The 14,959-nt window shown below is 39.8% G+C and overlaps 1 protein-coding gene across 1 annotated transcript in view; it reads right to left on the bottom strand.

Moving 5' to 3' along the window:
* Window positions 1–14,959, bottom strand: part of fbxl17 (F-box and leucine-rich repeat protein 17) — a gene marked incomplete in the record, with an annotated part of 237,289 nt that overhangs the window by 216,489 nt on the left and 5,841 nt on the right. Inside the window, 4 exon segments of the mRNA XM_014002660.1 lie at window positions 10,970–11,101; window positions 11,220–11,477; window positions 11,648–11,770; window positions 13,770–14,168. Of these exon segments, the coding sequence (XP_013858114.1) occupies window positions 10,970–11,101; window positions 11,220–11,477; window positions 11,648–11,770; window positions 13,770–14,168 (912 nt within the window).

The following is a 14,959-nucleotide window of genomic DNA, read 5'->3' as shown; positions in this document are numbered from 1 at the left end:
TATATATATATATTAAATGAGACAGGCTAAAGAGAAACTGAAGCCAGCAGGAAGCTTTATGTGAAAGATAAAGCATAGAGAAAAGGCAGGGGCAAACACTATGGAGGAAGAGAAAAAGGAAAGAGGCAGAGGGCTATATGGAGAAGAATAATATTATCTCAAATATCATCTTTCACACTAATGCAGTTCAAGGGTCGGTGTGGAGCCGGTGGATAATGTCAGACCTGTCCTTTGTTTCAACAGCAAAAGAACAGCTCTCAGACAGAAGCACCAGTTCAAAAGCAGCACTCAGACTGCTGCTTTAGAATCAGAAATCATTTCTGAGAGAGACAGAATTGTGACTAAATACTTGGGATTACCACTTTTAAACTGAAAGCCCATTTGGTTGAAGACGGTCACATCGCCCCCTGCCTTTCATGTCATAGCTTTAAGAATATCTTGTGTTGAAAAATGACAGAGTTTTACTTGTTTTGGTCAAACAATGGCAATGATGTTATACCTAATCTCATGAAATWCTGCTGTTTGGAAGATGTTACTGCTTAGAATGTGTCGCGGATGACTCTCAGCAACTACTACATAAAATTTAGCTCATCTGTAAATCTGACCGAGTTTGTGTTGGCTAATGTTGATAAGCTTTGGCAGCCTAATTGAAATTAGTCGACGATAAAAAATTAAATCAGCAGTAGATGTAGATCCAAGGATTACTTTCTGAAAGTTTCAGCAAAACCTGCAAAGTCACAGACGACGTTAACAGCAATTAGGGGTGCACTAAAAAAATTCAGCCCGCCAATCGGTCCACTCCAATTTCCTTAATTTTGGGAGACAGGTGATCGGACGATACTTACATGAGAAGCTTATCCACTGATCTCATCTACCTCCGCAAAGGTCTGAAAATCAGCCACTGTCCTATTTTGCTCTGCTGTGAGCACTACCTCATGTCCAGTTAAAACAAATTTGCATTGTTCCAAGGATATTGTTCCATGGTTTTCACKAAAATAAGATTGAATCATTGAAAGTGCATTGTGACGATTTAACACCGGACCATTTTATTTTTTTCTTTGTATCTTCCAGAAGAAGGTGCACCTGGACCAGTCCCGGACCAGTTCTTCTGTGTTTGTCTGTGTCTCTTTCCTGTCCCTCAACCAGCCGGTCGAGGCAGATGGCCGCCTGCTCTCAGCCTGGTTCTGCTGGAGGTTTCTTCCTGATTAGCAGGGAGTTTTTCCTCTCTACCGTTTGCTCAGGATGGAAGACTGTGATGAAGTGATTCAAAGCAGCCTGCTAGTTTCTTCTTTAGATTATTCTTTTTATGGACAGTGCCCTGAGACAACGTATGTTGTGACTTGGCACTATATAAATAAACTTGAACTTGAACCATGGGTTATCAAAAAAAATTCTGCATCGACCAGGAAGGTCAGGTTTATTAAAGATCATGAGCGGCCAGAAAACTGCAATCGGTGCACCCCTAACAGCAATAGTTGCAAGTTTTAAGCAAAGATCTTGAGTTTTAACTAAACTACGAATGATAACCTCAGTTCAAAGACAAATGGGGGACACAATGATGCAGCTTTGTGGTCTCAAGTGTGAAGAAGCAAACCGGCTTTCACCAACACACTTTCTTTATTTGGTGTAATAAAGCTAAAAACACAAAACAAACCAAAAAATGACAGAATTGAAGGCACAAAGCAAAATCAGACAAACAGAAACTTTGAAGGTGAGGGAATCCCGATTGTAGCGTGACCTCATTAACCCCAGAGGCTCGGTGGAGTCTTGTTAGATCTGCATTCTCCCGGCCCATCCTCTGTCACACCTTCATTAAGCCCATCGACCCACTGTGCTTATTAAACGCATTCATTACCCCAAGTATTGAACCGCTGCTGCTATCGCTAGCCCCAAATTCATCATTGGAGTCGGGGGTGGGGGATGGGGGGAGCGCACAGCACTCAACATCTATGCACAGTCGTTTAGACATGCAGCTTTCTGCCTCTTATCAATCATCACTAATAAAGTCAGCATTAAAAAGGGGTTGGCTCTCTCAATCATGAGACAGAGGCGGGTGAAGAGGTGACAGAGGGGAAATCAAGAGGGAGGATGTGGCCCCTTTGAGAAAGACGAGGCAGAGGAGAGGCATGACCGTTGCAAAAATAAATTTAAATAAGTTGACAAAGGCAGCCAGACGTTCTCTCACAGCCTTTTCCTCGCCTGTGCCATCTATCTGCCTTTTCTGCATAAAGCAGGAGGGAAGCAAATCCCAACGGAGGGCTATTCATCACAATGCACACAAACTGGTGCACCGTGCTGAAGGCGAGGCCTCCATTTTGACTCCGGGCTCGGGCTCTAAATGATGACATCATTTCTGTCCTTCTCAAACAAAAGGAAAACTCATCACGAAAAGAGAGCGAACGCAGGAAGATTAAGAAGAGTAAAAGGCATGAGCAAGGTGTCGGAAAGGGCCATGAATCACGGTGACATCCCTGGCTGGGTGTCAGAGGCTGCTGCTGTCTGGAGCTGGATAAACAGAAGGCCTCTAAAGCAAAGCTATTTAAACACTGGCCGTGTCGGAGCCCAGCAGGGCTCCTCTGGAAAACTCAAACAGCTGCCAACAGCCTGCTTGAAATGGTGGTCAGAGAGTCACTTGCTGTCATTTTGTCATCATAAAGCATGTGATTAGCTATTGACTAAAGTTTTGGCAAGTTTATTTAAAGAAAAGGCTGGTTTTTAACTAGAAATATGGTCAACGAAAGGCAAGACATGAGAAACTGTCTCTATTTGTCTTATAATCCACTCCGTCAGAGCAGCTACATTACTATGCTTGGATCATTATTTTCAGAAACATTACATTACAACATTTGAATATTCAATAAAGTCTACATTTAATTAAAAATTGAAGGCACAGCATATCAAATGCTGAAATTACCACATTCTGTTTTTCATATGTTTTGATTAAAACTATTATATACTTGGTGCCATTATTATGTTTAAAAAAAAAAGAAATCACCCCCATCTTTAACAAACTCAGAAGCTGCTAAAGTTTGTAAATCAAAAAGATTAACAACTTTTTAACTTACAAGATTTTATAACAACTAAACTGGTTAAAAGTCTGACCGCTCCGGTTTGTAGGTAGATTAGTGTAAGGTTTAAAACCTTTATCAAATCTGTTGTTCTAATGCATTAACTATGTAAATTATTTCACTAAAAATGGCAATTTTCCCTGCAAATATGTCACACGGATAGCATTTGTTACAGCTAAGAGTTAAAAGTTGTATTATTGCTTCCATGTGAGGCTGAGTAATGCACATCAGAAAATGAAGAATATCAGCCCTAATGATTCCTCCTTTGTTAGCTCAGGAAACCAAAATGTTTCTTCTACATTCTGCAGGAGGAGGATTCATTAAACAGGAGGACAAATCTTCACTTTGCCAGAATCCATCTTAAATAAACATGATCTCAGAGAACAAATAGCAGAATTCCTGGTTTTAATGTGTGTTGTTCTGCATAATGAAGTGTTAACAGCATTCATTAATAAGGTTTCTTTTGGAAGAGTCACTGAGTCAAAGCAGAGACTGCTGCAACAAAGTTGTGTCTGTTTTAGTCTGTGTCATGTGCGTTTGGTGTGTTTTAAAGCCTTCTAGCTTCATTCAATCACAACACCAGCCTTTTGGAAACTAAGTGTGTAGCTTCCTCGTCGTCTTTAGCTTAAAGTACTTTTAATTTACATGTTTTATTTATTTTGTTCTCCTTGGTTTTGTTTCATTAAAACACTTACAGGCTATTCTAAACTCTACAATTACTTTTATTTAATATCTCAAAAACCAGCAATATCATCCCCATCATATAAATTAAATAAAAAAGTACAGCTTAGTAACTGAACTTTATATCATTGACATTTGTTTCCTAAAAAACAGACTGAATACAAAGGCCAATTTAGTTTCTGTTTATTAACAAGTAACCGAGTCATTCTTTCTAATTTCACTCAGCATCCCCCTTGTTTACATTTCTAACACAGTCAGCTGTTAGTGTTCCAGCACCACGATAAGGTATTTGCCCGAAGGCAGCGACGATCTTTGCAAAACCTAAAAAGTGAGTTTCTTCACAGCTTTATCCACCATCTCCGGCTTCAGTCTGTCCAAGTACTCTGCCAGAATAAGCAAGTGAGAATGCACAGATTATGAAAGTCTCACTTACTCTGAGCTTTTCTGGCGTTCCGAGAGCTGCAGGCGAATGCTTGATAATGTAATGGAGATGAGTGCCGCTACAACAGCTCCAGCACTAAGAGATTATACATTGCAACCTCAAAGGTCACTCAGCGTTCTTATTTATGGGTGGAACAACGCACATTTTCATTTTAATGGGATTCGGTTCTTGCCTAAGACATGAAAAGTGCAAAAGACGCAAACGTATGCTTTTTTTTCTGAGAGAAAGCATTAAGGTCTTGGTTTCAACAGGTACAAAGTAAAGCATCATTTTGTTGTATTTAAATTACTTTTTGTGAATTTTCCCTTTCAAGAATGCAAATCAACTATTAATCAACAAAATAAACCTTCTAAATCCTGTTTAGGATTTTTGATGAGCAATCCAAGTATTGGAGGAACACCTTTTTCCTCATCTCACTGCTTCTCTAACCCAGTCTTACTACACCCTCTGCAGGAAATAAACAAAAACTTCAGCCATGAACACAACAGTCCATGCTGAGTGCTGTGTATTTTTAGCCATTCACAAAAACTAACAGATCAGTTTTTAATCCTTATCTTTGACATAGATTAACTCAGAAAACATTATTTGCTCCTGAAAGCACCGAAAACGATTCCCAATCTACGAAAATCTACAACCACTACTTCTCTATTGGGAAAGCAGTGCCAGGAGTTTCCCAAAATTCTTCATCTGCTTTCCATTTCTGCCCCCGTCAATCTAATTCTGGCGCAACTTTTGTCATTTTTGGCATTCTGTCACCGTTTAGCAACAAAAAGTCAGCTCTGTCAGCCGTCCCACAACTAAGTTTTAACGTCTGACTTGCGCTCGACTTTGAATTTTTCTTTTTTTTTCTTTCCACAAGGTTAACGCTTTTAACAGAGCCACTCAGAAAACCCAACAGAGCATTCTGCTGCTGGTGTTTTTTTCTTCTTTTACTTGTTTTTAAAAGTAATTTAACCTGTGTTATTGATAGGCGACTGGGGCACACAACAAAAACTAATGCTGAGGCTGAACTTCTTGTCTGGGGGTGACTAATATTGAAAAGAAACCACTGTTGCAAGGTGACATATCTCTTTGGAGGAACGCTTCACTGACTCGCATTTCCGAAAGCGCTTTCACTCCCTTTCCCTTTCTCTCCTCTTGCCTTTCGAACTTCTTTTGTTCTTCGGCAGACGGAACATATTGACAAAGTCTGTGTCTGAGCGCAGCCGGCAGTCCGAGTTCAAGCGAGCGCTCATTAATGCATCTGATTACTTCTCAGGCAAAAAAGGCCGAACGACAAACGCCGCGAACACACAAACACAAAAGAGAGGAGCTTTTTGGGGCCACAGATCAATACGGAAACACATCAATGGAGCAACGAAGGCACAGATATTGTAGATAGAAATGTGCTGTTAACTTGGACTACCTACTGAGAATGTAAACAGTGGAAAAACCTTTTTTAAAGCATCCAAGTCACTGTTTATTACAAGAAATAATGCACCTCGTTCTTATTTTTCAGGGAGATGAATCGAGACTTCTTTTATTTATCATCTTAAATATTTTCATTTCGATTCAGCCATATGGGTTTAAACATTTCTATAATGAAAATAATGAAACGTAATACGAGTAATAATTTGGCCATAAGAAATTACCGTAGATGTTTTTTATTTTGTTGATATTTTATATCAGCCAGTATTGGTCATGTTTGTAGTAGAAACAGAAAATAGTTCACAGGATCACGTCCAAGTACATTTTCACTTTTAGAACTTTTTCACAAATATTTTTTTCCCATCACGCACATTAAAATCCTCTGAATTAGGACCTCAAGAGAGCTTTTTGTTTTTAAACCCAAAGGAATGATTTTCATTTTTCTATTAACATGTTCTGTTCCCACTTAGCAAGTAAGACGCAGGATCCCATCCCAGCCGGGGGGACCTTTCTGACTGGAGCTGAGCATGTTCTCTCCATGCATGCGTGGGTTTTCTCCAGGTATTCCTGGTTTCCTCCCACAGACCAAAACCATGCGTGTTGGATTCATTGGTATCTCTACACTGTCCCTGGGTGTGAGTCAGAGTGTAGATGGTTGTCTCATTTGTCTCCGTGCGATGGACTGGAGACCTGTCCAGGGTGTACCCTGCCTCTCACACAGTGACTGCTGGAGATAGGAACCAGACCCCCACTACTCAGAGAGGAGAAGATGGTAAAGAAAATTAAACTGTTTGATGGATGGACATCTAATTTCTCCTATAAAACTCAAGACTACCAGTTCAGTCTAATATTTATGTGGATATTTTTACTATGCCCTTAGCCTTTAGTCAGTTTTACATTCCTTTTGACTTATGTTTATTATTAAGAATATTATTCTTATTTCAGCTTAATGTTTTATTACACTAATATCTGGTTATGCTCAACTCAGAAGCATTTTTTATTTTATTTATCTAATTCAATATCTTTTAAAACCTTCTACATGCTGCTGTGTTTCCTCGTTGTAATAAAATTTGTGGTTCCTGTGCCCTGCCGTTCATTTTTTAACATWAAGTTTTCCATTATTTTTTATAAATCCTTTAAAAAGTTAAGAAATGAAAGTTTTAGTGGAAAAAAAAAAGATCTTTTCAATTTCTATAAAATATCATAAAGTGTCCTTGTCAGTACGGTGTGCAAAATAAAACATCCACTTTCCTTTAACTGTTCTGTACAGTGTTTTCCAGCTTCGCTTTAATTACTTAAATACTTCCAGAATAAACAGACAGGCTGAGGAAGTGGAATAAAGAGAGAAAACAAGAGAGACGTTTTGATGACATGAAAGCATGGAAATTCTCGAGGCTTCCTTCGCCCTGACAGACACAATCCGGTGCCATTAGCAGTTGTACCGACTAAATGCATCGCACTGCATTTAGTATTGAACAGTCTGAAAAGTCCAAACAGCTGTCTGAGAGGACTGGAGGGGATTGGGGAGATGGACAAAGCATTGTTTGTGTGTCTGTGTAATTCTGTTTGTGTGAACAGCCAGAGTGGTTTTATTTATCTCTAATTACAGCACAACACATGGACAAAGTTTCCAGGGGAGATTCCAGTGCGTTTGGCAGCTGCTCGGCTCAGTGTTTGCTCCGTGCATTTTGTGGGTTTGTGTTGGTCGGTTCATGTCAAAAGGTCTATCCCATAATAACTGTCAGCTATCATTACCACTTCCTTTGTGTTTGCGTTCCCTCTAATCTGGCTAAATGCATCTGCTAATGTAAATATACTGATCAACGTGTGATTGCGTCTGATTGAACGTGCTGTCGTYTCCCGAGCCAGGAAAAACCGAACTACTGAAAAGTTAGTCAAGACAGCCAATCAGAGCAGGAGATGGAGCCCCGTTCCTTGACCTATGGCCAAGAAACACTGTTCACGCTGACAGTTCATCTTTAACGCTATCCAACTTTCAAATACATTTCCTTCCATCGCAAAATATCTGAACGAGGGAGCTGAAAAACAGGGAGCGCACGACGGAGGCTCCAATTGTGCATGCAAAGCAGTAACCACAGTTTAAATTGAGGGCACACAGTAATCTATGTTAGGTCAATTCTAATTCCACTTACATTTGCACATTTTTGAACTAATTAAAACTGTAAATAATCACAAGGTAGCTTCTTTGAGACGAGCCTGAAGAAAAGTGTTCTCGTCATATTGCAGGAAAATTAAGCGAACGCTCTTTGATTGCAACAAGACAGGAGGACAGATAAGGGTTTGCCGAAAGACCGGAAAAGTGAGCGTGAAAGTGCTTCCGCGGCAAAAAAAACGTTTCAGAATTGCAATGACATTCGCTGAAAGGAAAAAAAAATCKCAGCAAAGTTACCAAACGCAGAGGAAGGGGCTTCGAAGAGGCTGGTCTGACTTTTCCACCGCTCATTCATAGGGAACTGACAGAACGCAGAGCTGAGCTTTCAAGGCTGCCTCTCCACCCCTACGGCAAACTGAAGCAAGATGAGGAAAAGGGGCATTTGCTATTCTCATAGCCTCTGCCCTTCGGGGTGGTGGGAGAGAGCAGAATATGAATGGARGAGAGTAAAAGGAGAGCACTTCAGAAGATGAAAACAAGACTTGAAAGGCAACTGGTGCAATATAACCAACTTTGGCATAAATACTGGATGAGTGCCAATAAAGAATGCAGGTTGGATGTCAAAAGGAAYGGGAGCACTGATACACCAGAGTCACCTGGTTTTCACTCAATGCTTTTAGCCCAGGGTTATCCATAGCCCTGGGCTGATTTGGCCCRGGGCTAACAATGGGCATGAGTTGGGTTTGTTTTAGTAAACAAACTTTAGAATGAGTTGGAGACATTCAAGTGTTCATGTGTTACATTAACAAATCTGAACCATCGTGTGTTTTGTTGGCTCTGAAAGGAGACAATTAYGTGTTTTAGGAAACACACCTGCACAAGGGTTTGCATCTTCCAAGGMCATTGGGTTGTGCTTCGTGTTCTCAAAATCACACACGCTTGATCAGAAATGCTGGGCCTCCTCTTCCTTAAAAACATCTAAAGTTTGTTACAGCCTCAGTCAACGCACACAAAACAAATCCTAAAGAACAGAACAAAAAGACACAAAMGAAACAGGAAAGTAGGGAAGGAGAGAAAAAGGAATCAAAAGTGGGTGTCCACATAACATAACAGAAAAAAAAAGAAGGGGGTGAGTACAAAAAATCCACAGACATCCAAAAGTGATTCARTTATTCCATTTTGGAGGATGAGGAGGGGGAGAAGTGGGCAGATCAAAGTGAAGAAAAGACTCATCGTTATCTGTGATTGATTAGGACAGACAAAAGAACGAAGGAAAGGACAGGACAGGACAGGACAGGAAAGGTTAAAAAGGCCCTTTCATTTTTATCCCATGGTTTTTCTATTTATAGCCACTAAAATCCAAAACTCCATCTCAATGTGGTTTATTGAACTAGTTTYTGAAGAGAACAAAAACTGAATCCAAACAATCGTCCCACAAAAGTCCAAACATTTATATTTGTGCAKAAACCGTTCAGAAGTCTTTCTTATGTGGCTTCAAATGTTGCTCGACGAACGTCTGATTTAGTGCRAAACAAGGTTCTCCAAGTGCAAGACATTCATCCACCACGTATGTGATTCAGCCATTAGCCATACCATCTGATGTCAAAATCTAAAATGTCCGTGAATATTTTTAGATCTCAAAGCACCATTTTCATTTTGGAGGTTGTAATTACAACCACTTCCCACAAAGCAATAAAATCAGCAGTAAAGGGGGTGGACCTTAAACTGTCTTCCAAGATGTTAGAGGGAATAAGAGGCTTCTCTGTCATCCTAACTCCTGACAAGTTAATGTCAATTGTAGGCCAGGCGACTGGATTGCCACTTTCCTTGACATGATTCCCATATAAGCTGGRCCCATTTCTCTCTGCTCTAATGATAGGAAGCTAAATAAGTGCAACCCTCGCACATCTGAAATATCACCATCTGAAATCGATGCGGCTCTGCTGAAACGTTATCAGCAGCAATATTAATCGCTCACCTAGCCCTAATCGCTAATTTCATTTACTATTTAGCTGATGGATGGGGTTTTAAAAAACTGAGCTTTTCCTAACAATTTACAGCGAGCCAATTCATCAAGGTCACAATTACTCGAGGACGCTAAAGAAATATTAGCTGTGTGTGGGGGGGGGATCCATTAGTGAAACAAAGAGGATCGAGATAATGAGGATCTGAAACGAACAACTCAAATTGTAATAAAAATGTAAAATATGGTTTTCTTATAGTTTTTATTCTAAAAAGCAAATGTTACAAGGCTGATCAAAAAAAATACACAGCTGAGACCTACAGTGTTGAAACAGCTGGCCAGCTGTTTAGAGAAAATGGTGACATCTGGTGGTGGTTTATCATACTTTGTCACATTCCCTTTATTAAATTAACATAATTAGATTTTTTTAAAAACATCACAATTCAGCTCTCGACAGTGTGTAAATGTTTAACAAAATGTTCTCAGAACAGACTCAAAAATCACATAAATGTAAAACTTCCCATATTAACGACAACATCATGTATGTATTATTTACACATATTTTGTCGCTGTATTTTTGTTTTCTCCATTTTTGCAGGTGTGCAGACAGATGTCGGGTGTGTTGTCTTGTCTTTTCTTGGTGTATATTTCACATATCTTCTAATCTCTCTTTCAATCTTTTCCATTTTATTTCTCCTTTTTTTCTTTTTTTATAGTATTATATAGTACATAAAAAAAGAAAAAAGTCGCTGATGAAGAAACTAATATTCAGTTCTGTTTTCTACTGAAGTGGCTTCAAAAAATTAAAAAAAAACATGACAACAATCATTAAGATGTAATTAGATTATTATATTTAAAATATATCAATCCACAATCTCCWAATTTAAACGCACCACTGCTTCAAGTCAGTCATTTTTGTTTCCATCTCCTTTCAGCTGTTCCCTTTAGTTTTCATCTCACCTTCCCTCCAACATCCATCTCTRTCACACCAACCCTCTGCATATCTTCCTTCGCCATGTTCACAAAACAAGCAGCTCCACCAGTGCTCAAGTCAAACATCAAGTCAAACTATGATGAAATGGTTTCAACAGCTTTTCTTTGTGGCTGTCAAAGCAAGAGTGAGGAAAGAAACAGACGAAAACTTTGTGCTGTCGTCCAGCCGCTGCCTAAAAACATCTCTGAAAACTCGACTACAGTTATCCACAAATTTATCGTGTTCTTTATCACAAAAACTATGCACAGATATTCAGCCGAGAGAGATAAACACAAGAAAAGATGCTTTGTGTGAAACTGACCATTTTGTTTTCCTGCAGGTAGAGTCTCTGTAGTTTGGGACACCCTCTAGCCAAGGCCACCATGCCCTCATCGCTGATGCCGTAGCACTGACCCAGGTGGATATCTCTCAACTCGCTGCAGTTCGCTCCCAGCTGTTAGTCAACATCAAATAAAAGGCTCAAAACCTCTTTGTTTCATTTATTTTTAATATTTCTTTACTAAAGCTGACAAAAAGAGTCACACATGGCTTGGGTGGCTTTTAAAGTATACCTTCTTCAAAGCTGCATCAGTGAGTTTGTCCTGGTTTCCAACATGCACCTTGACCAGGAGAGGGCAGTGTGCTGCCAAAGCGACCACTGAGATATCCCCCAGCTGCTTGCACCGATAGGCTGTATACTTCTGCAGCCCCGGACAGTGTGAGGCCAGGGAGGTCACACCGTGGTCATGGACCCCCCGGCAGTCCGAGATGTTAATCTCTGTCACATTCTGCCTCCGAGAAGCTATGTTAACAAGGAGATCGTCATTGACCTGAGAAAGAAACGCCACAAAGAGATCAGTGACAAGAATATTCTTTTTTTTTAATTATTATTATTATTATAATTTGAAGCAGAAGTCAGCACATAGATGCCTGCAAAATGTGTAAAAACTACACTTTTTTTTAGATTAGAGCATAATTTCTGAGAAAACGAGACTCTTACTTGTTGTAGGCCACTTAGGTCAATTTGCTTCCAGAACTGGAAGTCCAAGCAGAGGTCCCTCCAGTACTTACAAACCAGCGAGGCACAAAGACAGCGCTCCTTTACCGTCAAGTGGGACAGCACCTGTAGAGGCAGGAAGCCACAAAAATCCCTGTTTGTAAAACTCTTCATTAGAATTAGTGGTGTCCTGGGCCCAATACCAGCATTTTTAAAAGTAGTCGTTAAAACGTTCAAATACCCGAAACAGATACCTTTTTTTTTTTTTTTTTTTTTTTTTGGCGTGGACGTTCACATTTTAAAAGTGACCTCCATTAGAATCCAAAGTTTTATGTAGGAATGCACGATATGTCGGCATTAATATCAGTATCGGCCGATATTGTCATTTTTTCGAATATTGGTATCGGTCCGATGTGTAAAACTAGGCCGATATTAACACTAGATGTGTATTTCCCACTTTTTAGCTTTGTRTTTCTGTTTTGGGAGGGGAGATGGTTGGATGAGCAGCATCTGTTTGATCATGATAGTGATTTTGATGCTGCGCAGCCAGGAATAACTGAAGTAGGGAGTCAGGTCAGAGGTTTGGTCGTTTATTTACGGTATCAAAAAAGACCCAAGTGTGTTTGTGTGTATATGTGTAATATAATTTGTGTGTTTGTGTAATATCGGTCAATATCGGTTATCGGCCATAACAGCAAAATTTATATTGGATTTGGATGTCGGCTGAAATTTTCCTATTGGCGCATCCCTAGTTTTATGCTGTTCATGTGATTCACATGCAAAGAAGAAGACGTCACGTTCAGCGTTCTGAAGGAAATTTTATAACTGATTAATTGAATATTAGATTCAGTATTGTATTTTAAACTTTCTGGTCATTTCAGTCTGTAAGGTTAAAGCAGACAAAGAGTTGGTGTGTGTCTTATCATATGTTCTTTCTTTAGCCTAAACAAAATGAGTTACGTTCTGACATCTGACATAAAAAGGTAACACCTCCTGGGGTGTAACCAGGAAGAAAGACACATTATAAGCTCAATTCAATTATTATAGTAGAAAGAAGTTGTCAGAGTTGTGGAGAGTCTGCTCAGAGCAGAGCTCTCCTGTGTTTGTTTCGATTCAGCTCAAGGTCTCAAGGTCAGGCAAGAAGCCTGTGCTGCCGAGTGCTGTACGAACCTGATTGGAATCAGAAGACTGAAAATAAAGTTTTAAAGAAGAAATCCAGCTGATTCCTGTTTATTCGGACACACCATTTTGAACAACGTATATTTTTCCTACAGTTCTATTTACAGGAGTTAACGGGTCTCTATCCGTGGATGCTACACGCTAGCATGTCGATTCTGAAGCTGCGCAATCAGAGCTTGTTAAATAATTATCTGACATGCTTGTTTAGTTCACCGTTTACTAAGGGTGCAACGATACAGAAAATTCACGATTCGGTTCGATACTTTACTCTCACAGTTCGATTTTTTTTCGACACAAAAAAAAGAGAAATTTTCCACGTCCTTTTTAACTTGTAATTTATTTAAATTATTTATGAACATTTGTTTAACCTCAAAAGTACAGTTTTTTAATTAAATTTTGCTGAAACAGCAAGTTTCTCAGTGGATCTGCGCTCAAAAATGCAGCCTAGGTGGAGTAGTCGAACACAGATCCACTGATCCTTTAACACAGAGCATCTTCAGAAGACAAGTTGATAAAGTAAATTTTAAAAATCTGTTTTGTTCGATACAAGTGTGTATTGAACCTAAAGCACTGTTCGATACAGGTACATGTATTGCTGCACCCCTACCGTTTACATTTGAACCTGCCTCGGTCCGACTGCGCCGTATTTACTTTGTATTTACAGAATGAAGTTCAAGTTCAAGTGTACTTTATTGTCAAAATCCATGCAACAGTGTTAGCACAGACGTTGAAATTGCGTTAATGAAGCGATGTGCTCGAAGTAAAACCAACTTAAGTATCGTTCCAGTAACTTTAGTATAAAAACACGGTCCGACACAAAAGGTACTCAGAATCGGCAAGTATCCAAACTGAAGTACTGATACTTGGTTTGAGAAAAACTGGTATTGAGACACCCCTAATTAAAATTTGTGTTCATTTGCTAAAAAAAACGTATCAAATATCTGACCTTGAGAAGGATGGAGGAAGGCAGGTGGTTGATACTTAGGTGATCAGCAGGATCCGAACTTTTTGTTTGGCAGTCGTCGTAATGGCTCAGGCAGCAGGGCGACGGGTCGGAACTGTTTGAAGAATCGTGATGAAGCGCCAGCCCAAAGCAGCCCTCAGCGGGTGAGGAGGAAGAGGAAGCGGAGGACGAGGAGGAAGGAATGGGGCAGATGGGATGGTGGCAGTGACCGGTTTCAGAGTTCGAAGCCACCTCCCCTCCGTCGCCACCTAAACCTCCTCCTGCTGCTGCTGCTGCTCCCACTCCGCCGTGCTCCAGCCCGTCGTTGGGAGCAGCAAAGGCACAGCGTGGCTGCTTACAAGGGGTGCACCTCTGCACCCCTGTGCACTTCCTCTTACAAACCTGCACACACAGATAAACCAGGTGAAACCAGTTTACTTTAGGCAAGTCACGGCAATTTTGAGAATAAAAATCTTATTTGTAACCACCCRCACAAAGAAGAGATTTATAATCTATGCTTCTTTACTAAGTGAAATTGAGTTGTGTCTGTCAATGAAAGATCACTCTAACTGAATGTTCAGCTTTAATTGACACATTAAATTACTTTTTTTTCAATGTATGACACTTAACTGCTTATTGAAGGCACAAAGTTTACCTGAAAGTTTGTTTTTTAAGAGTATAGACATACTAAACCCATCACAATAAGCTGTTATACTGAATGATCAAAACTAAACAAAATGATGAACAAACTTTAAAAAATATATCACGTTTTTATCGAGCCAGACTATCAATTTCCACGATTGAATAAAACAYCTAAACAATCCCCCCTTTGTGCAGGAGAGTAATGTTGCTTTGTGTAATTGCAGAAGGTAAATCTTGGATGGCAGTTGTTCTCCTGGCGTGTTCAAGAGCCATTTTCTTTTTCCTAGCCTAGACAAAAGTGACGTTAGGACATTAGTTTGATGTGTGAGGACATTAAAGTGAGCCTCCCGAAGTTTGAATCATCAATACAAACAAAATAAAACTGACTGCAAATTTTTAAGTTACGACTGCTAGAATTATGTCGTTACAGCTTAATGACACAAAAGTCGTACGGACTTAAAATTAGGGGTGTCCCGATCCGATATTGATATCGGTCCGATATCAGCCAAAAAATGAGTATCGGATTTTATCGGCCTGCATAAAAAATGTCC

The sequence above is a fragment of the Austrofundulus limnaeus genome, unplaced genomic scaffold, assembly GCF_001266775.1.
Source record: "Austrofundulus limnaeus strain Quisiro unplaced genomic scaffold, Austrofundulus_limnaeus-1.0 Scaffold14, whole genome shotgun sequence".
Lineage (NCBI taxonomy): Eukaryota > Metazoa > Chordata > Actinopteri > Cyprinodontiformes > Rivulidae > Austrofundulus > Austrofundulus limnaeus.
Note: the sequence above shows the minus strand (reverse complement) of the source record. Positions and strands in the feature narration are given on the sequence as shown.